Source organism: Hyperolius riggenbachi, chromosome 4, assembly GCF_040937935.1.
Source record: "Hyperolius riggenbachi isolate aHypRig1 chromosome 4, aHypRig1.pri, whole genome shotgun sequence".
Taxonomy (NCBI): Eukaryota; Metazoa; Chordata; class Amphibia; order Anura; family Hyperoliidae; genus Hyperolius; species Hyperolius riggenbachi.
This window is the reverse complement of record NC_090649.1, coordinates 189,196,894-189,220,878: the sequence shown is the minus strand read 5'-3', so window position 1 is coordinate 189,220,878 and position 23,985 is coordinate 189,196,894. Positions and strand designations below refer to the sequence as shown.

The window sequence follows — 23,985 nt, the reverse complement described above, 5'->3', positions numbered from 1 at the left end:
GAGGAGTCTGGAAATCAAATTCCGCAAAATGACCTGTGAAATCCTAAAGGTGCTCATTGGACTTTGGGCCCTTTAGCGCAGTTAGGGTGCAAAAAAGTGCCACACATGTGGTATCGCCGTACTCGGGAGAAGTAGTACAATGTGTTTTGGGGTGTATTTTTACACATACCCATGCTGGGTGGGAGAAATACCTCTGTAAATGGACAATTGTGCGTAAAAAAATCAAAAGATTGTCATTTACAGAGGTATTTCTCCCACCCAGCATGGGTATGTGTAAAAATACACCCCAAAACACATTGTACTACTTCTCCCGAGTACGGCAATACCACGTGTGGCACTTTTTTGCACCCTAACTGCTCTAAGGGGCCCAGAGTCCAATGAGTACCTTTAGGCTTTACAGGGGTGCTCACAATTTAGCACCCCGCCCACTTGCCAGGACAGTTAACAAACCCCACAAATGACCCCATTTTGGAAAGAATACACAACAAGGTATTCCATGAGGGTAATGGTGAGGTCATTGAAAATTTTATTTTTTGTCACAAGTTAACGGAAAATGACACTTTGTTAAAAAAAAAAAAAAAAAAAAATTCTGCTAACTTGTGACAAAAATTAAAATCTTTTATGAACTCACTGTGCACCTCACATAATACTTTAGGGTGTCCTCTTTCCAAAATGGGGTCATTTGTGGAGTCTGTCCTGGCATTTTAGGGTCTCTGCAATCATTACATGTATGGCCAGTATTAGGAGTTTCTGCTATACTCCTTATATTGGGTATACAAGTAATGCACTCTGGGCTGAAAGGAAAAATGAACGGCAAACATACCTTGCTCCCCATCAATGGCAGATCTTCCTCCACATCAATGGCAGTGATAACCTCAGGAGAGAGACACCCCGTGCCACCCTGCACTCAGGGTGAGCCACCAACTTATGTGACTGGGCCTCAGAACTTTAGTATACAGCATTATGCCTGTAGGATACAGCAATATGCCTGCCAATAGAGATGACTCTGTGTGGCATTAAAGCATCATCATCGGCCCAAATCACATATAAACCGGGGGTGTCCACACTCAAGGGAAATTCAAACATGCCGTCTTATATCGCCAATCCAGGACAGATCAGCAATATCAAGCATGGAAACCGATCCTTCTTCCCACTTTTATGCTTACCCGTTTGGTCTTCAAGCTTACCTCTCCTCTCCCTGCGACAATGTGCAAAAGACCACTGAGTGTGTGCCTACTCCTGTGTCTGGAGTTCCCTAGGTTCTAATAGTGTACCTGCTCGTGGTACCTCTCAAAACACGGCCCTACGCATAGGCCAGGCTGGTCAGGACAGCGGGGACAATAAAAAAACTGGTGTCATTCCTTCTTCCAGTCCTGCTGCAGACACGACAACGTTTTCTTCGGATGCGTTGACCTGGGGCACACGGAATCTGATAGGCGTAATGCCTACCATGCAGTCGGCTAGTTGCATCTGGGGGGGGGGGGCCTGGCACCTCCTGGATACAGGATGTCCAGAATGATCTGTTCCTGAAATTGGAGGAAAGATCCAGTTCTCCCAGCCTTACTGTAGAGAACAAAGCTGTTGTAAACTGCCAATTGAATCAGATAAAAAGACACTTTCTTATACCAGCGTCTTGTTTTCCGGGTAACTAAATAGGGCGCTAACCTCTGGTCATTGAAGTCCACCCCTCCCATGTTGACATTATATTCGTGGACGACAAGGGGCTTTTCAATGACCTTAGTTGCCCGTTGAATTTGGACAGTCGTGTCTGTGTGAATGGTGGACAGAAAGTAAACGTCCCTCTTGTCCTTCCATTTCACCGCGAGCAGGTCTTCAGTACGCAAGGCGGCCCTCTGCCCCCGTTGAAGTCTGGTGGTAACGAGCCGTTGGGGGAAGCCCTGGCGACTAGGCCGCGCAGTGCCACAGCATCGGATTCCTTCTAACTTTAAGTGCTGAAAGAGGGCCACACTTGTGTAATAATTGTCCACAAAAAGATGGTACCCCTTCCGGAACAAGGGTGACACCAAGTCCCACACAACCTTTCCACTGCTCCCCAGGTAGTCAGGGCATCCGACCGGCTCCAATTTTGAGTCTTTTCCCTCATAGACCCTAAAACGACATGTATAGCCTGTGGCCCTTTCACAGAGCTTATACAGTTTCACCCCATACCGGGCGCGCTTGCTTGGGATGTACTGTTTGATGCCAAGGCGCCCGGTAAAGCGTAAGAGGGACTCGTCTACGCAGATGTTCTGTTCAGGGATATAAGCATCTGCAAATGTTGAGGACAGGTGGTCTATGAGGGGCCGAATTTTGTGGAGCCGGTCATAAGCAGGGTCTCCCCTTTCAAGACAGGTTTCGTCGTCGTTGAAGTGCAGGAAGCGCAGGATGGACTCAAATCGTGTCCTGGACATGGCAGCAGGGTACAAGGGAACATGATGTACTGGGTTCGTAGACCAATACGACCGCAATACATTTTGTTTCATTAGTCCCAAGTGAAGGATAAGGGCCAAAAAGATTTTAATGTCGGAAACTTGGACTGGTTTCCACCCGAAAGGCTGGGCATACATGCTCTCCGGGTGCTCGGTGATGAATTGTGTGGCTTTACGATTGGTCTCAACCACAATTAAGTCCAGGAGAACCTGGGTGATGAACAGCTGCAAAAAGTCTAGGGCCGTTCCTAGATGAGCTGTCGCCACCTGGACTCCAGACTGGGCGGTGAAAGGGGGCACTACGGGTGCGGCGGAATCAGGGGATTGCCAATCTGGTTGTGCCAGCACCTCTGGGAGTCTATGGGTACTACGGGCCCGTCTTCTTCTTGGTGGCTGCGACGGGGGTACTACTGCACTTGCCACCGTACCAGTTTCCACTTCCATGCTGACGCTCACCACTTCGTCAGGGTCTACGGAAGCACTGGCACTAAGTCCAGGAGATGCTGCGCTGCTGGTGCCTGCCTCACCAAGAAAACTATCAACAGCGCTAGCACCACCCTGCTGCCCTTGAGGCGGATCCTGCGCCACCTGCGGTCTAACGACTTGGGGTCTGGTACGCCTGGCTGTAGCCGGGACCATAGCCTCGTCATCAGTATCGGTCAGGGAACCACTGCTTTCTACAGGTTCAAAATTGGACCCGGAAGATTCGACGGATGATTCTTCCCAAAAGAACTCATCCGACTGGTCCATATACCTGTATACCTCGTCATCGGAAAGCCCCCTTCTTGCCATTTTGGATTGCTAAATTTATGGGGTTTTCCTCCGAGACTACCCAGAAAAAAAGAGCACCTACCTAGCAAAAAGGGAGTATTTGAGAGGTATTGGGGTTGGTGGGAAGTGGGGTCTCAGAGGCAATCAAACAATCACGGGACAATCAAATCCAATTACAGCACAATCGACTCCAATCACAGCACAAGCAGATCTGATGCACTCGGAAGGTGATGGGGGGAGGGTGGGATTGGGTGTGGCGGGAAGTGGGGTCTCAGGCAATCAAACAATCACGGGGCAATCGAAGCCGATCACGGGACAATCAAATACAATTACAGCACAATCGACTCCAATCACAGCCCAATCAAATCTGATGCACTCGGAAGGTGATGGGGGGAGGGTGGGATTGGGTGTGGCGGGAAGTGGGGTCTCAGGCAATCAAACAATCACGGGGCAATCGAAGCCGATCACGGGACAATCAAATACAATTACAGCACAATCGACTCCAATCACAGCACAAGCAAATCTGATGCACTCGGAAGGTGGTGGGGGGAGGGTGGGGTTGGGTGTGGTGGGGGGGGGGGGGGGGGGGGGGGGGGAGGGTGTGGTGGGAAGTGGGGTCTCAGGCAATCAAACAATCACGGGACAATCGAAGCAGATCACGGGACAATCAAATACAATCGCAGCCCAATCAAATACAAGCGCAGCACAATCGAATACAAGCGCAGCACAGTCAAAAACAATGCACTTGGACGGTGATTAGGGGGGGGGTCTGAGGGCGATTTGAGGGAGTGGGGGGTTGATCAGGAGCCTGCACGGGGCAAACTGAGTCCTGATCTGATGAGAGGCAGACACAGGGGGTTACTGATCGCAGATCAGTTAGTGATTGCTGGGGAGGACAGATGTAAACAAAGAGCAGGGGATGTAATCAGAAGGGGGGTATGAGGGCAATCGAGGGCCTGGGCAGGTGATCGGTTACCCCCGCGGGGCAGTTAGGGTCTGCTCTGATGGGTGGGGGTGCCAAGGGGTGATGGACAGGTGATAGACAGGTGATCAGAGGGGGATCAGAGGGGGATCAGAGGGTAAGGTAGCTGTATACAGATGTATACAGTATACAGGGGGGTAGTCTGGGATGGAGTCTGGGGGTGATCTAAAGGTAGGGGGGGGGGATCAGGGGTGACTAGGAGGCAGTTAGGGACCTAACGCAGGGGATAGCGTTTAAAGTTAGTGATAGGTGGGGGGGTTGGGGTTTTTAAAGGGGTGCAAGGGTGCTGGCAGGGGTCTGCTGGGGTGATCAGGGGGGGTATGAGGCCTGGGGTGGGAGATCAGGGGGGCTGTAGGCAAAAAAAAACGTGTGTGCTGTATACTCACAAAGTGCTTCCTCCTCGCTAGTGGTCTCTGCAACAATGAGACCACGAGGCGAGGAGGAAGCACGTATAAGGCACTTTGTTTACTTAACAAAGTGCCTTATACATTCTGATTGGCCATTGTTACGGATTCCTCCGCTCGCCGGCTCTGCTAAGTGGCCGGCGAGCAGAGGCAAAATGCCAGGCTTCCGACTCCCGGCGGAGGATCGCGTCACGGATGACGCGATCGCTCCGCCCACGCCCATACAAGGACCGCCGCATTTTGTCTATACGGCGGTCCTTGCGGCGTCAGCTTCCCGGCCGCCATTTGTCTATACGGCGGTCGGGAAGTAGTTAAATATTGGCAAAATGGCAATACCAGAATTGTGGCATCATGAAGAGCGATTGCCACAGTTACAAATCTGATGCCATGGAATGAAATATGGAAGTCATCATTTCTGCAGAAAAACACGTTTCTGCTGATTTGGCTGACTGTCCCCTTTACAAATGGGCCCCAGTGTTGTGCTTCTTAGGATAGGTTCACAGTGGTCAGCTGTATAAGTCATGCGTTATAATCAGGGCTGTGGAGTCCGAGTCGATGAGAAGGAGCAATTTTGGGCACCCGGAGTTGGAGTCGTTTATTTCATAAACTGAGGAGTCGGGGGTCGGATGATTTTTGTACAAAATCCACAGCCCTGTTAAGTATTAGACTAAGGAGCTGGAGTCGAGGAGTCTGAGCCATTTTAGGTACCCGGAGTCGGAGTCGTGGTTTCATAAACTGAGGAGTCGGAAGATTTTTGTACCGACTCTACAGCCCTGGTTATAATGACTGTGAAAGACAATGGAGACTAATGTAAAGCCTGAATGCAGCAAGTTAAAATAATGCGATCAGTTACAACACTGTACTGTGAACAGGCCCATAGATTTGTATGGGCAGTGAGATGACATGCAGAATTATTCTGCAATACAACTGAGCACTGTGAACAGAGCCTTAGCCAGGCGGAAGAAAATACTGCAATTCTTTGGTCCTCTGTCATCTGCCCATTTTAGATGATGCATCCACAACATATCAGTTATACTGGGTATCTACTAGGCACTTGCAAGGGCTGGGAAGTGGGGTGGTATCTGTCCCATGGATGCACACCTAAGTGCATCAGCAGCCACACTTGCATGACATGGCAGGCAGTTCTCTGCGGCAGTGTAACGATCACATTTCAAGCAAGGACATACAAGGTTATAAATGCTGCTATTGCTTGCATTAAACTGAAGCTATAAGGGGCTTGTTGGCCAGCAGATGAGAGGCTGAAATGCATGGCAAATGTGCCTGTGTACAAGACGGCTTAATTGCAATTTAAGGCACATCACACAATGGAAATTTTACATAAAAAAGACTCACCTGAAGAACAAACACTCCACAGTCACTGTCATTCTTTTGTTGTGGAATGCACTATAAATGAAAGAGAAACTGTCAACCCTCAAAGTGGCAGATCCAAAATTAATTCACTAGCAGGTAGCCATTGCGGGGGAAATGGCTTGAGTAAAGCTACATTTATTTTATTCACATTTCTGCTACATTCTCATCTCCTCTGAAATAGAATCTATATGCAACACTATTTCATTTCTGCAGGGTGCATAGGATGTAGGATTTACTACCCACACTGATAAAAATGGAAAGCCCTTCCTTCAGGGAAAATAATCAAAGCAAGATGCTTTTTTTGGGAATAGTAAATTTTGTTGCAATGTGTATGCAGCCTGAAACTGGACCAATCCCAATCAGTAGCAACTGTATTTAGACAGTCCAATTTTAATTTGCATATACACTGCAGCTAAATCTGAATTGACTTGAAAAGAAATCTGCAATCCATTGATGGAATAATTTCTCACCCTTCTAGTCAGCTAAAATGGATTACAAATCATTTGAACAAGGGTGCTATGATCAAGCTGCAAAGTATTTGCTGCTGCTTAAAGCTAATGCCGGGGCCCCGGCAAGTGAGAGAGGCTGGGGCCCCCTGCTGTCGTGCGAACAAGTGTTTGTAAAGCTAATGTAAACCGGGTTTGTTAAAAAAAAAAAAAAAAGTCAGATACTCACCTAAGGAGAGGGAAGGCTCGGTCCTAATGAGCCATCCCTCTCCTGGTGGCCTTGGTGCTGCGCTGGCTCCTCCGTTCTCGCCCCACGCCGAGGGGACTTCGGAAGTCTTCGGGAGCAGAGTCCTCCCGAAGAGAGGCGGCGCACACGCGAAATAGAGGGCGCGCGCGCATGCTCAGTGTAGAGCGGCCCGTCTTTGAGAGCACTAGGGCTCCCGAAGCCTCCCTTCGGCCGGTAAACAGCGGTATTTGACCGAAACTGTCGAATACCGCTACAGGGGAGCCAGGACAGCAGCAGGCACTGGGAGAGAAGAGGGAGTGTTCTATGGGACCCAGAGCCTCCCTCTCCTTAGGAGAGTGACTTTTTTTTTTTTTTTTTTTTTTAAACCCGGTTCCCATTAGCTTTAATGGGACAACAAGATCTTTAAACTGTAAAGTACCTTGGTAACAGCAGTCTGCCATCCATCAAGAAACTCTGGGTAACCCTTCTCCTTGGCTTCTGTGACCAGATACTTGCGAATATTCTAGAAAAATGAGAAAATGAAATTTAAAGATATTCTCCATCATCATGTCCGTTAAGGCACATACACACGCCATACCGCCGCAAACGACGGGTCCGTCAGACCCTCCCACTGGTCGGACGTGTAGCCGACAGTAGCATGTGTGTACGCACTGTCGGCAGATCGGTCAGAAACAGCAGATCGTTCAGAAATAGCCTCATCAGTCTGCCAACAGCGCGTACACATGTGCTACTGTTGGCTGAATGTTCGCCCAGCTGGAGGGTCTGACAGACCAGTCGCTTGCGGTGGTATGGCGTGTGTACGCGCCTTTAGACTTGTCATACTAATAAAAGTAAACTTGCAAAGTATACATAAAAGACTGCATCTATCCGCACACACAACTTCCCAAGTGCCACATCTATATAGCAAACTGGAACATGTACCCAGAAGAGTGGATGGCTATGAGCAGAAATCTCTCTCTCATTGTACTTAAAGGGAACCTTAACTCAAGAAAAAGTCACTCATGGCTCCTCTGGTCCCCCGCTGCCAGCTAGTTCATTTTTGCCAACTGCAAGTCGGCCGGCAGCCATGCATGCGTGTTTACGCATTCCCGCTGGTGCAGGAAGCTATTGCAGACATCAACAAGTAAATTTTTACACGTTACGGTTGTAATGCGTAAAATTTTACGCATTACAACCGTAATGCGTAAAAATGTACTTGTTGATGTCTGCAATAGCTTCCTGCACCAGCGGGAATGCATAAAAACGTACGCATAGCGGCCGGCCGACTCCTAGTCGGCAAAAACGAAACTAGATGGCAGCTAGTTTCCCTTTAATGAAGACAGGAAGAACAGGACACTGCTGTTGCTGGACACACGATGATGAAATTGTCCAGCAAACAAAGTAAACCTGCGGGGAAGGGGGGGTGGAACAGCCCCTGAGGGGTACTTGCCTTGGAAGGGGGAAGCCACTGTATCCTAAAGAGCATTCCCCCGTCCTAGAGTGTTAGCTTCTCTAAGGGACAGTTCATGATATGACTATGTACTATACTCTGTAAATATTAGTCCTAGCCTACCTACCAAGCTACACTGTCTATTCTTTAGGGTAATAGATGGCTTCGCTGACCAGAAGTATAGCTCAAATGCTCAGCTCACTTCCTTTTTAATCCAGTAGCCATTTGATCCAGAACTGTACATCTTCATTCAAATCCCAATCTAATGAAACATCCATGAGAGCATGGCTCACTTAAGGTGCGTACACACGCACTACTATAGAGGATGGGTCCATCAGACCCTCCCACTGGGCGGGCGTTCTCCCGACAGTAGTGGGTGTGTACAGTCTGTCAGAAAGACTGATCGGGCTGTTTCTGAACGATCCGCTCACCATCTTCATATCCAACAATCTGAAATGATGCAAACCACTTGATAAGCTGCTGCCTGCTGAGGTGTAAAAAGCAGTCTTACCCTATACAGTATAGAGGTGCCCAGCCACAATATCAAAATGTGTCCAGCATTTTATTTTTTTCCTTTACAACACGTTGCTCTTGCAGCACATAAGAACATAAAAGGATGGGTTTCTGAACAATAATGGTAAAAAAAAAAAAAAACTTTGTACAGAGTAGTATGATATGACTTACATTGATGTAAGAACAGTGTTCCAACATTCATCAATACACAACCAGCCAGCATTCTGAATTGCATTTATTAAGACATGATTTGCTTTAGAAAAAAAATATATACCTACCTCCACACAAAATTTAAAATGTATGCCTTGGGAATCATAGAAGGAAATTAGCTTTTTGGGTATATTCACAGTAATGAGAGACCAGTGAACTTCTAAATGAATTGGAATCAACAGCATGATCTTTTTGAAAACATCCACCTATTGGAAAGTAGAAATTAAATGGGTCATGTGGTTGCCTTGCACAGTACAACTAAAGTACTAGAGTAGGGATGGAAGCCATGAAAATTGGATTTACATAACCTCTTTAAAGATGATAAAATGTTTACCTTTTTAGTCCATCTCTTTACTCCATTATAACCTTTGGTCATAAGTTGCCGATGAAAAAAACTATTTAAGAAATGCACCTGTGGGAAAGAACACAAATTGCATAAGACAAAATACATGTACTGTAGGGAAGGGCAATGAAATGAAAAGAATTGTGAGTTGATGCAAACCTTGTGGCTTCAAGGCCCGCGACGAGTTACTTAAGTGGTCACACCACTCATTCAATATGTAGGTTTTAACAGTCAAGCCATAAAACTCAGCAACTGAGAAAGGTGGAATACAGACCTTTGAACAGAACAGTTTGTTTGGGCACCTGTTGGGGCAGGCGTCTCATAGACCCCAATGCCAACAAACACTCATGCAGGAATTTGGTCACGCGGTGCACCCGATAGTTGATCAACTAAAAAGTGCAGATCACAAAAGGGGGTAATTTCAGCAGTCAATCGTCTATTTGCAAACAATCGGCTACAAGCCTCTATAGCCATTTGGGCACTGGGTGTTTGTGTAAGGGAATTGGGAGAGAGAGAAGAGAACTGACTTACAGCTGGTCTGAGTCCTGACCCTACTACAGACCCTCAGCAGCTTATGATCCTACTCTTTCTGGACTTATATGTATGCATCCAATCATAAAGCTCTCCCACATACACCTCCTTGGATTACTGCAAACTTGATCTAGAGGACACTGTTACAACTTGACCAAGGCCTGCGTGCTGAAATGTGTTGTGGCTATACCACTAAAAAAATTAATATAATTGACAAATCCAGTCGAGACCCGGTCAATTGCTTGCTTTCTTTTTCTTCTTTCTTTAGGAACTGGTGAGATGAAACTATATTGACCAAGCACATGTACTGCTAACACTAACTGGATAGTGCTGCAACAGGGCACTATCCTTTACCAACTTTGGACAGTCATACATGTGCTTTGGAGCCCTTTATCCTGACAAGGTTCTGACATGAGGTGGTCTGTGACTGGGCACTAACCTCAGTATCTTTAAAGGACAACTGAAGAGAGAGGGATATGGAGGCTTCCATATTGATTACCTTTTTAGCAATACCAGTTGCTTGGCTATCCTGCAGATCCTCCACCTCTCATACGTTTAGCCATAGCCCCTGAACAAGCATGCTGCAGATCAGGTGTTTGACATTGTCAGATGATGATCTAACAAGATTAGCTGCTTCCTTCTTTCTGGTGTTATTCAGACACTACTGCAGCTAAATAGATCAGCAGGGCTGCCAGGGAACTGGTATTGTTTATAAGGAAAAATATGGCAGCCTCCAAATACTTCTCACTTCAGTTGTCCTTTAACATAATGGGTGCTGCAAATGGGCACTCGAATACAGTCTCCCTAGGTTTTTCTTTTTTAACACTCCAGATTGATCTTTTATTTGGCAGTGTGCTGTGACTGGGCACCCTACAGTTGCATGGCAAATTAAGTTATATTGCCAACCACAATTATTCATCTGTGCAATTAGTATCCTAAAGAGAGTCTGAAGCCATAATTAAAATGGCTTTTTTGCTTATATATAGCAGGGGCATGTGTGCCCCTGCGAAAACGCCGCTATCCCGCGGCTAAACGAGGGTCCTTTCCCCTCCAAATCCCCCTGTGCTGCCCGGGGAGCGCTTCCGTGTGAGGCGGGGCTATGAGCTGCAGCACTGCCCCAAACGCGTCTATCAGCGGTGGATCTCCGCCTCTCCCCCGCCCCTCTCAGTCTTCCTTCACTGAGAGGGGCGGGGGAGAGGCGGAGATCAGCTGCTGATAGACGCGTGTGAGGCAGGGCTGTAGTTCATAGCCTTGCCTCACACGGAAGCGCACAGGGGTAGCAAAATCTACAACCAAGTTGGTCGTGATTTTGCAGGGGGGGATTTGGAGGGGAAACCCTCGTTCAGCCACGGGATAGCGGCGTTTTAGCAGGGGCACACATGCCCCTGCTATATATAAGGAAAAAAGCCATTTTTATTATGGCTTCAGACTCTCTTTAAATGCTGGAATTGTAGGATTCAAGATCCAGAAGTGTATACAATAAGCTCCAGGAGTCTTTTACACTTTGAATATAGAAAGAGTGGTTCATCACATCCCATCTGGCTCTAGCGGCTGACTGGCTCACCTAAACAGGTGGTCTTACACTTTTGATCATTCTAAAAATAGTTTCTGAATAAGATTTGTTTGATACTATTTTGTGCTACAGATTTCAATTAAGTACTTTTTGTCCCTATCATGGTTTCCTGAATATTACTCCAAAAAGCCCCACACATGAATTTACATGATTAAATTAGCTGGCCAAGTATGAGGACTCCTCCCCAGTAGCAAAATCACAGTCATTACATCAATGCTGATCACCCCAACCTTTTCACTTGCAAAAACTGATCTGAGGGCTGCGCCTGATGGAGATTTTTGCATGCCTCTCCATGCACCGATCCTCAGTCTCTCTATATTGAGGAAGTCAAGAATTGGAACGGTATGGGTACACCTAGAAGGTGAGTGATATAAAGGGATAGGGCTAACACTGGGAGGCATAGGCCACATATGTCTAGTCATCTGGATGAGGAGGGTAAAAAAAAAAAAAAAAAAAAGTCTATGGTCACTTCTACGGTTTGTTCAAGATATCCTCAAAGTATCAAAGAGGTATGAGGGCAGCACTTCTGTTACTCAAAGAGCGTTCACGATCATCATCCTAGTTTGTGCTGCGCAAAAGATACTAAGGGCAGTAAGGGACACCGAAAGGTTCACCATCTTCTTGTGACGTGTCACAGTTAGCTTGACAGAAATTTTCTAGAAAGCATGTTTCAAAGTGGAACTAAGCAGGTCTCCGAGGTAGACGATGGCCAGTGGGACACCACATCTGTTTATTTCTTCTCGCCTTAGAGTCCAAGTCAAGATGAGATGACGGTGAAGAGCTGTCCTGCCTCGGGCATTTACTAATACACGCAGTTTTGTGCAGGAGAGTGGCTCCACTACTTCTAAGAGACTGATCGATATGGACAAAAATGTCTAGAAACAGCCTGTGTAGCGTTGGTTCTGCAGACAGGTAGACACAGCTAACTTGGGGAAGGGGTGTGTGCACGCGTGCATTCTGCTCATGGGCTTTCCAATGGGAATGCAAATTGAGAGGCTACACGCACAGATATAGTGAGTGGCCAGCGCAGGGGTCTTTTTTGTGCCATTCTCCTTCTGAACCCTGTTTAGGAGTTACTTCCATTCTCTCACCATTGTTTTTCAGGTATTCCTCACTTCAGCATCTGACTGTGTAGTGGTGACATTATCCCTGGTAACAACTTGGGGATACACTTGCACTTGTGACCTCACAGCTTGGGCGAAAACTGGGCTGGTAAGATACTTCCTGGAAGTGGGAGAAACACTAAAGGCGGTTTATTACAGTGGTATTTCACAGGACGTATTGGTACTAATATAGTGGTATACTGCTACCAGACTGTTGAGACCCATACAGGAATTGCAGCTCTGGGAAATCATTAGAACCAAAGTACCAACCACATTTCTGAGTATGCAGGTCAGATTACAGAAAATGGGATGCAAAAGTAGTGTTACATGCATGATGATGCCCTGTAGTAGGGAACTGAGGACCTTCACTGCTGCTTCTGACAGGGAACCCCACCTGTGGGGTGTGTAGCGTGAGGGTTTGACTCTTGGAAGTATAGCACAAAAGCTGAGCTTGTGTTTCAGTGTACAGCCTTTCATAGGTAAAACTATACTAATAGGGTGTCCCCTATTGAACAATGGTAAAAAGTAGTTTTATACAACTCTTTAATGTCTCTGTATGATTATCAGCAGGTTGACTTTACTATAGCTTATAATATGGAAATAATGAAGGGAGAGGTTGGTTATACCTTGTCTGGTACAGTATCCATTATAAGTTCACCATACATGTTAATAACCTAAAAGAGAAAGAAAAAAAAATATGATATAAACTTACATTTGGAAAACAGACTCATTTTCCTGTTTCCATCCTGTCAGAAGATTTTCATGTATGGGTAAGAGGCATGTATACATAAACTAGGGCAGAAACTGTTCTAAACTCAGTCACTTTTATTCTTCTAGTAGTGCAGAGAACAACGGACTAGTCCATAAAGGGAAATCAGTTGACCCAATTGCTCTTTGGTGAAATCACCGGGCTTTGGTATGCAGCTCCTTACTACAAACATACAAACATGAGCTAAGTCATAGTACATTTGCTTTAGTTTCAGGCTATACTATACATAACAATTTAACCTGGTTTAATGGATTATGGTCAAGGGTGAAAAAAGTTAAAGTTTAGTAAAGAACAAAAACAAAATTTGTATAGCGTACTGGTTAAGCCGTTAAGGGATCTGTCGCTGACACAGGAGACCTGTTCAGTAAGCCAACACCTATTCAGTAGGAGACCTTGGGCAAGACTCCCTAACACTGCTATTGCATGTTCTACACAACAAATGTTTATTAGTTCTATTGTTTAAAGGAAACCCTAGATTGGAATAGTGCTGTATTTATACATACCCAAAGCTTCCTCCAGCCTACATGTGTGGCGTGGGGACCCTGTGTGTCCTCCCAGGCTGCTCCATACTCCCGTTATCACCTGTCTGTACAGCACAGGTGCAGAACACTCAGGTGCGCATGCAGCCTGGCCACGTATGTGCAGAAGAGCACGACTGGCCAGATTACCAGAGGTGATAAAAGAACGGAGCTGCCAGAGAAGACTGCAAGGGAGCCCACCCAACCACATGGGGCTGGAGGATGCCCCAGGTAGATATGAATACAGCACTATGTACTATCTCAGGTACATTTTAATGTCTCCAATTGTACTCTGAAATTAAACTCTAAACTGCAACAACTGCATAAGTAGGGTTGTGCTAAAAGCTTTTCATTAGTAGTGTACACTTATCCTTCCAGCGAACACTACAAATCAGTAGCCAATTTTGTCAAGCTTGCTGTAAAAACTGAAAAACTACTTCTAATAAGCGTACCTGATCATTTATCCAATTTTGTCCATCAAGGGTAGCGAGGTCATCCAGATCAAGCACATGTTTGTTGTATAAGACGCGGAAACTGCACCCAGTAGTCTTGGAATGCTTGGCTCTGTATTTAGCTATTTCCTTGCAGATGAAAGAAGCCCTGGGAAAGATCACGTTCTCAATAAGAGAATGGCAAATACACATGCACACAGGAGAGCCTACAATTTATTGTGTATGCCAACTGGTTGTGGCCCGTTAGAGAGTATAGCCGACACTCATCATATAGGCACTGGCTCGAAGTGTAACTAAATTCCTGTCATGCAGATTGCAGCATAGATACTGTAACAAACGGTGGCCATGCACATAAAGTGCAAACCAATGTGGAAAACAGATTGATCCCTCTCTGCTCTAATCAGAGATGGATCGAATCCTTCCACACACTGCACATAGAGTTTCAATGGATTTCACCATGGAATCTATTAAACCACAATATTGCACTGTTCGATGCAGTGCTGCGCTGTTGGCTGATCTACCACAGCTCCAGCTCGACTGAGGTTTTATGTTCTAACAATATTGCCCCGAACAATACTTGATTGTTAAAGGGGCACAACAGCGAAAAAAACTGTAAAATTTAAAATATGTGCTAACTAGAAGTACATTTTTTTCAGAGTAAAATAAGCAATAAATTACTTTTCTCCCATGTTGCTGTCACTTACAGGAGGTAGTAGAAATCTGACAGAAGTGACAGGTTTTGGACTAGTCCATCACTTTATAGGGGATTTTCAGGGATATATTTATTTTCAAAAGCACTTAGTGAATGGCAGTTGCTCTGTCAAACTGCCAAAAAACTGTAGGGAGCAGGAAAGCTGGCCAGCATCATTGTTTAAATCTTTTCGGGAATATATTTATAAAGAATTAAAGCCTTGCTGAGTATCCCCTATGTAGAGATGGACTAGTCCAAAACCTGTCACTTCTGTCAAATGGCTCATTTTACTCTGGGGGAAAAAAAAAAAAAAAAAAAAATTCTTATTTGTATATGTGCACATATTTTACAGTTTTCCGCTGTAGTGCCCCTTTAACATGACATGCTTGGGATGAGCGCTGCAAGAGGAGGGACAATTAGGCAATCACGAACAAGTATTGCCTGTCAAGCATCACCTATCAGCAAAGAAGCTTGTTCACATCAATGTGTTGTAGTAGAAATGTGTGGGGGGGGGGGAGCAGGCAGCTCCTGCAGGCTGCATTCTGAAAGGTTAGGACATGTTTTGCCAATTCAGCTACACAACACTGCATGACAACAATATCAGGCAATGCATGGTGTGAACACATCTACATCCACCCATAGAAACATGGATTTAAAAGCAGTACACTCGCCACAGCATAAAACCTCCAGCTACAATGAAGGTTGACAAACATAACAGGCATCAGATTAATTGAGTTTCCATTTAAGGTATAGGGCTATGTTAAATAACCATTGCTACAGGAACTCTCCACACATTGAAAGGTAAAGGAATTGGGCAGGGAAATCAGATATGCATTAAAATTACCATTTAGGAGAAGCTTCTGTCACATAACAGATATAGCAATACACACACAATATTGTCCTAGACTAATATAAGCAATGTACAGTGCAGAAATCCTTTTTCTAAAGATATCCAAGTTACAAAATATCAGACCTGTAGGAAAAATCTTCATTGAAGGCTTCCTTTAACCGAGTCAATACTTCTTTCTCTGACAGCGGTATTAAACTGCCATATTTCTTCATAGTCTCATTCAAAAGACCTTTGATATGGAAAAAAATAGAAATTAGGCAGGTTAAGAGTGTCAACGTTTCTCAATTTCCATTTTGTCGCGATCTGGAATCTCAAAATGTGCAATGCTACCCTGTTCATACTGACACGCTATACTAGACTAACAGAAATAATCTATTTTTATCCAAGAAACAGTATTAACAACAGAGTATGGTACTGCCTGAAGAATGCTTATGGAACACATCAGAAAAATTACCAAGATTCTACTCTAAAGCTCAGCATTCCCTAAGTCTATAGAACCTGAGAAACGCTGGAGAAGAGTCCAATGACAGTCGGAGACACTTGTACACTGAAAGGAAACCTGAAGGAAAACAAAGGCCACCATCTTCATTCTGTAATAAACTTTGCCAGTTGCCTCACTTCTGTGCTGATGCTCTGCCTCAATACTTTAAAAGGGAAGGTTCAGAGTGTGGGGAAAAAAAAAAATCCATATCCACTTACCTGGGGCTTCCTCCAGCCCGTGGAAGGCAGGAGGTGCCCTCAGGGCCACTCCGGAGGCTCCCGATTTTCTCCGGTGGCTGACCCGACCAGGCCCGGCTGCCAGGTCGGGTTCTTCTGTGCTCCAATCTGCGCCTCACGGGGGCACGCTGACGTCATCGGACGTCCTCCGGGCTGTACTGCGCAGGCGCAGTAGTTCTACGCCTGCGCAGTACAGCCCGGAGGACGTCCGATGACGTCAGCGCACCCACGTGGAACGCAGAAGAGCCCGTCGTCGGAGCGCAGAAGAGCCCGACCTGGCAAGGGCACCTCCTGCCTGCCACGGGCTGGGGGAAGCCCCAGGTAAGTGGATATGGATTTCCCCCCCCCCATTCCCTGAACCTTCCCTTTAAAGCCCAATCTACACAATACGACTCTTTGTACGATTCGATTACGAGCCGATTAAATCCGACATGTCCGTTCGGGATTCGATTCAATTCCGATTTTCCATTGCAAAACAACGGCAAATCGAATCCCGATCGGACATGTCGGATTTAATCGGATCGTAAATAGAATCGTAATCGAATTGTACAAAGAATCGGATCGTGTAGATTGGGCTTAAGTCACTGGCCCAGAATTAACATGTAAATCTGATACGTTGATCTGACTCCACTGGCTTCATGGGTGTTGCAGGTGTGACTAAAAAACAAAAATAAATGCCAAAAGCTCAGCATTACAGGCAGGCAACTGGTATTGTTTATATGGTAACAAAAATGGCCGCTTCCGTAGCCCTCATTTCAGGTTCCCTTTCGGCCAAAAATATCAGGAAGAAGTCTATAGTATATAGCTCAAGACATTTGCTGCAACAAGTGGTTAGAATACCTCCACTATACAGAGTTTAAGATTTAAGTTCTCAAATCATCTATATGTTTGAAGTACATTAACACGCTAAGTTACCTATGCTCGCTGTAAGGGTTTCTTCTGGAGCTTTGCCTAGCATTGCCGACAGTAAAATAAGATCGGGATTACTCAAATTTTAGAATTACTCACATCCCAGACATAGCTACAGGATCCCTTTCCCGTGTTAGGACTATCCCACTGCATTAAAGAGGGTTTGAACTGCCAACTGTAAACAAATATCTATTGCTATGTAAAAAAGAGTAATTAGGGTCACAGTTTCTCCCCAAAAAAATGTTTTAATAGATGAATTAATACATTATCTGTATCCATGTCCAGTGCCTGTATAACAGAAGGTGGCTTTTAGTAAGCGCTCTTCACCTTATGGCTTACTCCTGTAGCTTCTGTTTAGAGATGAGTTGCTGTGGCAACAGCCGACACGTCATTTGGGAATGGACCCCAACCGTGCGGCTTTCTACTCGCCCAATACCGGTAGCATCTGTGCCAAAGTAAAATTGGGCCAGTGGAAAGCCACACAGTCTGGGTCCCTTTCCAAATGATGCATCAGCTGTTTCCACAGCAAAACGTCTACAAAGGACAAGGCGGGGAGGAGTGTGCCATAAGGAGAAGCGACACGCATGCACTGCTTGCCCCCCCGCATGAGAAGATGCAGTGTCAGCTACATGGCTGGCATGTGCAGGCCAGTCCAGTGAAGGTCCTGATCACCATTAGTTGGGTGTGCGTACACACACACACACACTTTAGTTTTTAATCTGCTTTGTAAATAGCCAGCTATGGCCTTGTAGAGGTTCTCTATTGTTTCATCTCCTCGTTCTACACTTTCCCCAAGAGGTCAACCGGAATAAGCAATTACTTTCTATTTAGGGAATGTTAAAACAAATTTCCAATCTCAAACTCTGATCATTTGATATGCCCACTTAAAGTGACTGTTAAAAAGGATGCTATTGCGAAAAATTGTAAAATTGAAAATATGTGCAAACAGACAAATAAGTACGTTTTTTCCAGAGTAAAATGAGCCATAAATTACTTTTCTCCAATGTTGCTATCACTTACAGTAGGTAGTAGAAATCTGACAGAAGCGACAGGTTTTGGACTAGTTCATTTCTTCATAGGGGATTCTCAGCAAGGCTTTTATTCTTTATAAAGATATTCCCTAAAAAGGATTTAAACAATGATGCTGGCCAGCTTCCCTGCTCGCTACACAGTTTTTGGGCAGTTGGACAGAGCAACTGCCATTCATTAAGTGCTTTTGAAAATAAATAATTCAGTGAGAATCCCCCATGAAGAGATGGATTAGTCCAAAACCTGTCGCTTCTGTCAGATTTCTACTACCTCCGGTAAGTGACAGCAACATAGGAGAAAAGGTAATTTATGGCTCATCTTACTGGAAAAAACGTATTACTTATTTGTTTATGTTTGCCCATATTTTATAATTTTTCGCCATAATACCCCTTAAGTAGGAAAAAACATTTTACTTACCCAGGGCTTCTTCCAGCCCCTGGCAGCCTCAGGTGCCTTTCTGCTCACCTCTGTTGTGCAGCTGCACCCCCCAACTTAACGACTTTAGTTGCAAGATACTGCACATGTGCAGCCACCTGCCTCCTCGATCGCGCTCCTCTAATTGCATGTTTTACAAACTATGCATGCGCAGAACCGTGTCAGCCATGAAAGTGCAATCAAGGCGGTGTGCATGGCCAGGACATCGTATGATGTGACAGTAGCACAGTGGAGGGGGCCAGTAGGACACCGGGAGACTTGATAGACTGTGGGGCAGGCTCGTACTGACCCACCAAACTACCGAGGATTTGATTGGTGGGCCCCGCCTCCAGCCTGGGGTGAGCAAATCACTGCCTGCAAAAGAAAGAGTCTCCTCAGCGTTTTGATCAGTCACGCTGAGAGGCTGCTGCAGGATCAGGCTGGGCTGTGTCAGGGTAGCTCCACCCCCATGTGATGCTGAGCTGGGGCGGCAAAGTTCAAAGGCTCCAGCCCAGCGTGATATTCACATGGAGCTCTTGTCAGTGGAGCCGTTCAGCCGAGACTACTGCCGAGGCCAGGAAGGGAAGCAAGGAGAGGCTACAAGGAGGGAGGCAGGGGCGGACATACAGCAGTGCAGATACAGGGGGCCCTTCAAGTTCAATTACTTGAAGGGCCCATTAAGATTCCCGCTCGCTATCCTCGCTACATTTAGAACTCACAGCAGAGTCCTGCAGAGAGCACGAGGCTCAAATAGCAGCCTGGAGTGAATGCTTTGCCACCCCCCCTTTTTCCTCCTTCCCTTCCTCCCCAGGCTCTGGCTCCCTAGTGCTGAGAGAGACGTCAGGCATACTCACGCTGACCTGACGTCTCTACACCATGTGAGGCACCAGCGCAGGAAATACAAGAGCCAGAGAGAGGATGAAAAACTGCTGGAGCAAGGGAATGAAGTCTATTGAGCAGCCAGCCATCCGTGACAAGCATGAGGAGAGCCATGACAGACAGCAGAGAGGAGCTGCAGCCAGAGCCTGCCAGTGACAGCCACCCAGAGAACGTAGCTGCCATAGCCAGCCCAGCAGAGTAGTGTTGTCCGGATCATGAATGATTCGGATCTTTGATCCGAATCTTTTGTGAGTCGAATCATCCGGATCAACAAAATGAACAGATTCGGATCAAAAGGGGTGGAGCCAGGAGCGGCACACCCCCCCCCCCCCCCTCTCTCAGCAGGCACCGGGGTCCCGGAAGCAGAGCGGAGCTGGATCGCTCAGTTGGAGGGGAGCCAGCCTTGCAGGGACAGGTAGTTGGGAGAGGGGACATGGGTGCCACTGCCAGATGTGTGGAGCACACTACTGGCTGCAATGTGCTGCCGATTACAGGCTGTCTGTTGTAGTTGTGAACAAATGGGAAACTTTTGGCTGAGAAGCACAGCTCAGTAACTCTGCAGACAGAGTGCTGGGCTGAATGAATGACAGGACAGGCACTGTGATTGCTGTGCAATATGATCCTCCTGCACTCTGCTCTAAACAGCTGCACTTATCTTCTCCCTAAATTTATGATGTGTTCGAGGTGAGAAAAGGGGAATGCTTTCTTTCACTGTGAGAAGTTTGCATTCAGAGTATACAGATGAACATATAAGCATATGATTGCAATTGGGTATTGTGTGCAAAAAAACATTTCTGCTCTCTGCTCACCCCTCTTCGTTCACCTCCTCCCTTTTGTTCACTCCCTGCCCGTCTCTGTCCATCATCCCACCTTCTCTATCTGTCCACCCCCCCTCCCCTCTGTCCATCCATCACCCCCCCTCCCCTTCTCTTGCCTGTCCACCTCCCCCCCCTCCCCTTCTCTGTCTGTCCACTGCAGAAAAAGTCCTGTCCTGCTAGTCATTTCACCCCCCGAATGCTTCCCTAGTAAAATGATCCGAGATTCGGATCAAAGTTCCGGATCTTTTCAATGATCCGTTTCGAATCATCCGAATCATTTAAAAGATCCGAACTTCCCATCTCTACAGCAGAGTGCACAGAGAGCCAGTCCAGTCACATGACAGAGGGAGAGGAGGTAATGTACACTGCTCTGTCATCTTTTTGCCCATACATAATCTCTCTTTTCTATAACACTATCTGCCTACCTCTCTGTTTCTCTCTCTGCTCACTCTCTGTCCAGCCTCTCTCTCTATCCCTCTGTCCCTCTCCTTCTCAACCTGTCTTTTTCTGTGCTGCCCACCTACCTACTGACCAATAGAGATGTCGGTGAACGGTTCCCGAACCGGTCACCGGCGAACATCTCCCCTTGTACTACTTCCAGGTCGCTATGACCCGAAGTAGTACGCCTGCACTGGCCTGGCGGTGCGCGTCCTTGATCGCGCTCCTGTTGGCGGGCACTTTCTGCGCATGTGCGTGACGTCATGAGTGACGTCACGCTCATGCGCAGAGAGTGCCCGGCAACAGGCGTGCGATCAAAGACGCGCACCGCCAGGCCAGCGCAGGCGTACTACTCCGGGTCATAGCGATCCGGAAGTAGTACTAAGCCCATAGAGATTCACCCGCGAACGGTTCGCGACATCTCTACTGAACAACTCTAACCATTAGTCCGTCTCTTGCTGTCCACCCACTGACTATCTGCTGTCCCTCTCCCTGTCCATCTCTTTCTCACCTATGTTTCTCTCTACTCCTCTCTCTGTTTATCTCTGTCAGCGTCTGTCTCTCTCCGTCCATTTCACTCTCAGTTCATTTCTCTCTTCCTCTCTGTCCATTTGTCTCTGCTACTCTCTCTCTCTCTCTCTGCCTCCCTGTCCATCTCCCTCTCTCTCTGTCCATCTCTCTCACCCTCTGTCCATCTCGGTCTATTCCTCTTGCTCTGCCTCCCTGTCCATCTCCCTCTCTCTCTGTGCATCTCTCTCACGCTCTGTCCATCTCGGTCTATTCCTCTTGCTCTGCCTCTCTGTCCATCTCTCTCTGCTCATCTGTCTCTCTGTCCGTCTGTCACCCTCAGTCCCTCTCCGTCACCCTCAGTCCCTCTCCGTCTCCGTCACCCTCAGTCCCTCTCCGTCTCTGTCACCCTCAGTCCCTCTCCGTCTCTGTCACCCTCAGTCCCTCTCCGTCTCTGTCACCCTCAGTCTCAGTCTCTCTCCGTCTCTGTCACCCTCAGTCTCTCTCTGTCACCCTCAGTCTCTCTCTCTCTGTCACCCTCAGTCTCTCTCTCTCTGTCTCTCTCTCTGTCACCCTCAGTCTCTCTCTCTCTCTCTGTCACCCTCAGTCTCTCTCTCTCTCTCCGTCACCCTCAGTCTCTCTCTCTCTCGCTCTCTGTCACCCTCAGTCTCTCTCTCTCTCTCTCTGTCACCCTCAGTCTCTCTCTCTCTCTCTGTCACCCTCAGTCTCTCTCTCTCTCTCTGTCACCCTCAGTCTCTCTCTCTCTCTCTCTCTCTGTCACCCTCAGTCTCTCTCTCTCTCTCTCTGTCACCCTCAGTCTCTCTCTCTCTCTCTGTCACCCTCAGTCTCTCTCTCTCTCTCTCTGTCACCCTCAGTCTCTCTCTCTCTCTGTCACCCTCAGTCTCTCTCTCTCTCTCTCTGTCACCCTCAGTCTCTCTCTCTCTCTCTCTGTCACCCTCAGTCTCTCTCTCTCTCTCTCTGTCACCCTCAGTCTCTCTCTCTCTCTCTCTGTCACCCTCAGTCTCTCTCTCTGTCACCCTCAGTCTCTCTCTCTCTCTGTCACCCTCAGTCTCTCTCTCTCTCTCTGTCACCCTCAGTCTCTCTCTCTCTCTCTCTCTCTGTCACCCTCAGTCTCTCTCTCTCTCTCTCTCTCTGTCACCCTCAGTCTCTCTCTCTCTCTCTCTGTCACCCTCAGTCTCTCTCTCTCTCTCTGTCACCCTCAGTCTCTCTCTCTCTCTCTGTCACCCTCAGTCTCTCTCTCTCTCTCTGTCACCCTCAGTCTCTCTCTCTCTGTCACCCTCAGTCTCTCTCTCTCTCTCTGTCACCCTCAGTCTCTCTCTCTCTCTCTGTCACCCTCAGTCTCTCTCTCTCTCTCTGTCACCCTCAGTCTCTCTCTGTCACCCTCAGTCTCTCTCTCTCTCTCTGTCACCCTCAGTCTCTCTCTCTCTCTGTCACCCTCAGTCTCTCTCTCTCTCTGTCCATCTCTCTCACCATGTCCCTCTCTGCCTTTCTGTCCATTTCTCTCTCACCCTATGTCTCTCTGTGCTACTGTCTTCTCTCACCCTAGGTCTATCTCTCTCCCCCCCCTCCTTACTCTCTGCTTCTCAAATCACCCTCTCTCCCACCTTCTGTCTCTCGTATTTCACCTCCTAGTGATGCATTGTTGCTGTATTGGTCACTTGTAGGCCTTGTGGTTGCTGCATTTGTTATTTGCTTGCAATCTCTTAATTCCTAGGTATAGCTAGTCTACTGTCTTAGATTAGTATTACCACCATATTGTTTTTTATATAGCATTGACCTCTTTTGCAGCACTTTACAGAGTACATAGTCATGTCACTGACTGTCCTCAGATGAGATCACACTCTAATCCTACCATAGTCATTGACTAATGTCCTTCCATGTTATGTGTTTATATAGCAGGGACATCTTATGCAGCACTTTACATAGTCATGTCACTGACTGTCCTCAGAGCTTACAATCTAATCCTACCACAGTCATAGTCTAATGTCCTGCCATATTATTATGTATTTATATAGCACTGACATCTTCTGCAGCACATTACAGAGTACATAGTCACTGACTGTCCTCAGAGGAGCTCACAATCTACTCCTACCATAGTCAGTCTAATGTCCTACCATATTATGTATTTATATAGCAGTGGCATCTTCTGCAGCACATTACAGAGTACATAATCATGTCACTGACTCCTCAGACTGACTATGGTAGGATTAGATTGTTAGCTCCTCTGAGGACAGTCAGTGACTATGTACTCTGTAATGTGCTGCAGAAGATGTCAATGCTATATAAATACATAATAATATGGTAGGACATTAGACTATGACTGTGGTAGGATTAGATTGTAAGCTCTGAGGACAGTCAGTGACATGACTATGTACTCTGTAATGTGCTGCAGAAGATGTCAGTGCTATATAAATACATAATAAAAATATGGTAGGACATTAGACTATGACTATGGTAGGATTAGATTGTGAGCTTTCCTAATGTCCTACCATATTATTATTATTGTGTATTTATACAGCACTGGCATCTTCTGCAGCACATTACAGAGTACATAGTCATGTCACTACTGTCCTCAGAGGAGCTCACAATCTAAACCTATCATAGTCATAGCAAATGTCCTA

General features: G+C 46.6%; 1 protein-coding gene across 1 annotated transcript in view; it reads right to left on the bottom strand.

The window, feature by feature from the left end:
* SENP5 (SUMO specific peptidase 5) overlaps positions 1-23,985 on the bottom strand; it is a 60,598-nt gene that overhangs the window by 10,582 nt on the left and 26,031 nt on the right. The window contains exons 3-9 of the mRNA XM_068281116.1: positions 15,756-15,861; positions 14,092-14,239; positions 12,979-13,026; positions 9,137-9,214; positions 8,871-9,008; positions 7,069-7,152; positions 5,940-5,990 (exon numbers count right to left, since the gene is read on the bottom strand). Of these exons, the coding sequence (XP_068137217.1) occupies positions 5,940-5,990; positions 7,069-7,152; positions 8,871-9,008; positions 9,137-9,214; positions 12,979-13,026; positions 14,092-14,239; positions 15,756-15,861 (653 nt within the window). The remainder of the gene's footprint in view (positions 1-5,939; positions 5,991-7,068; positions 7,153-8,870; positions 9,009-9,136; positions 9,215-12,978; positions 13,027-14,091; positions 14,240-15,755; positions 15,862-23,985) is intronic.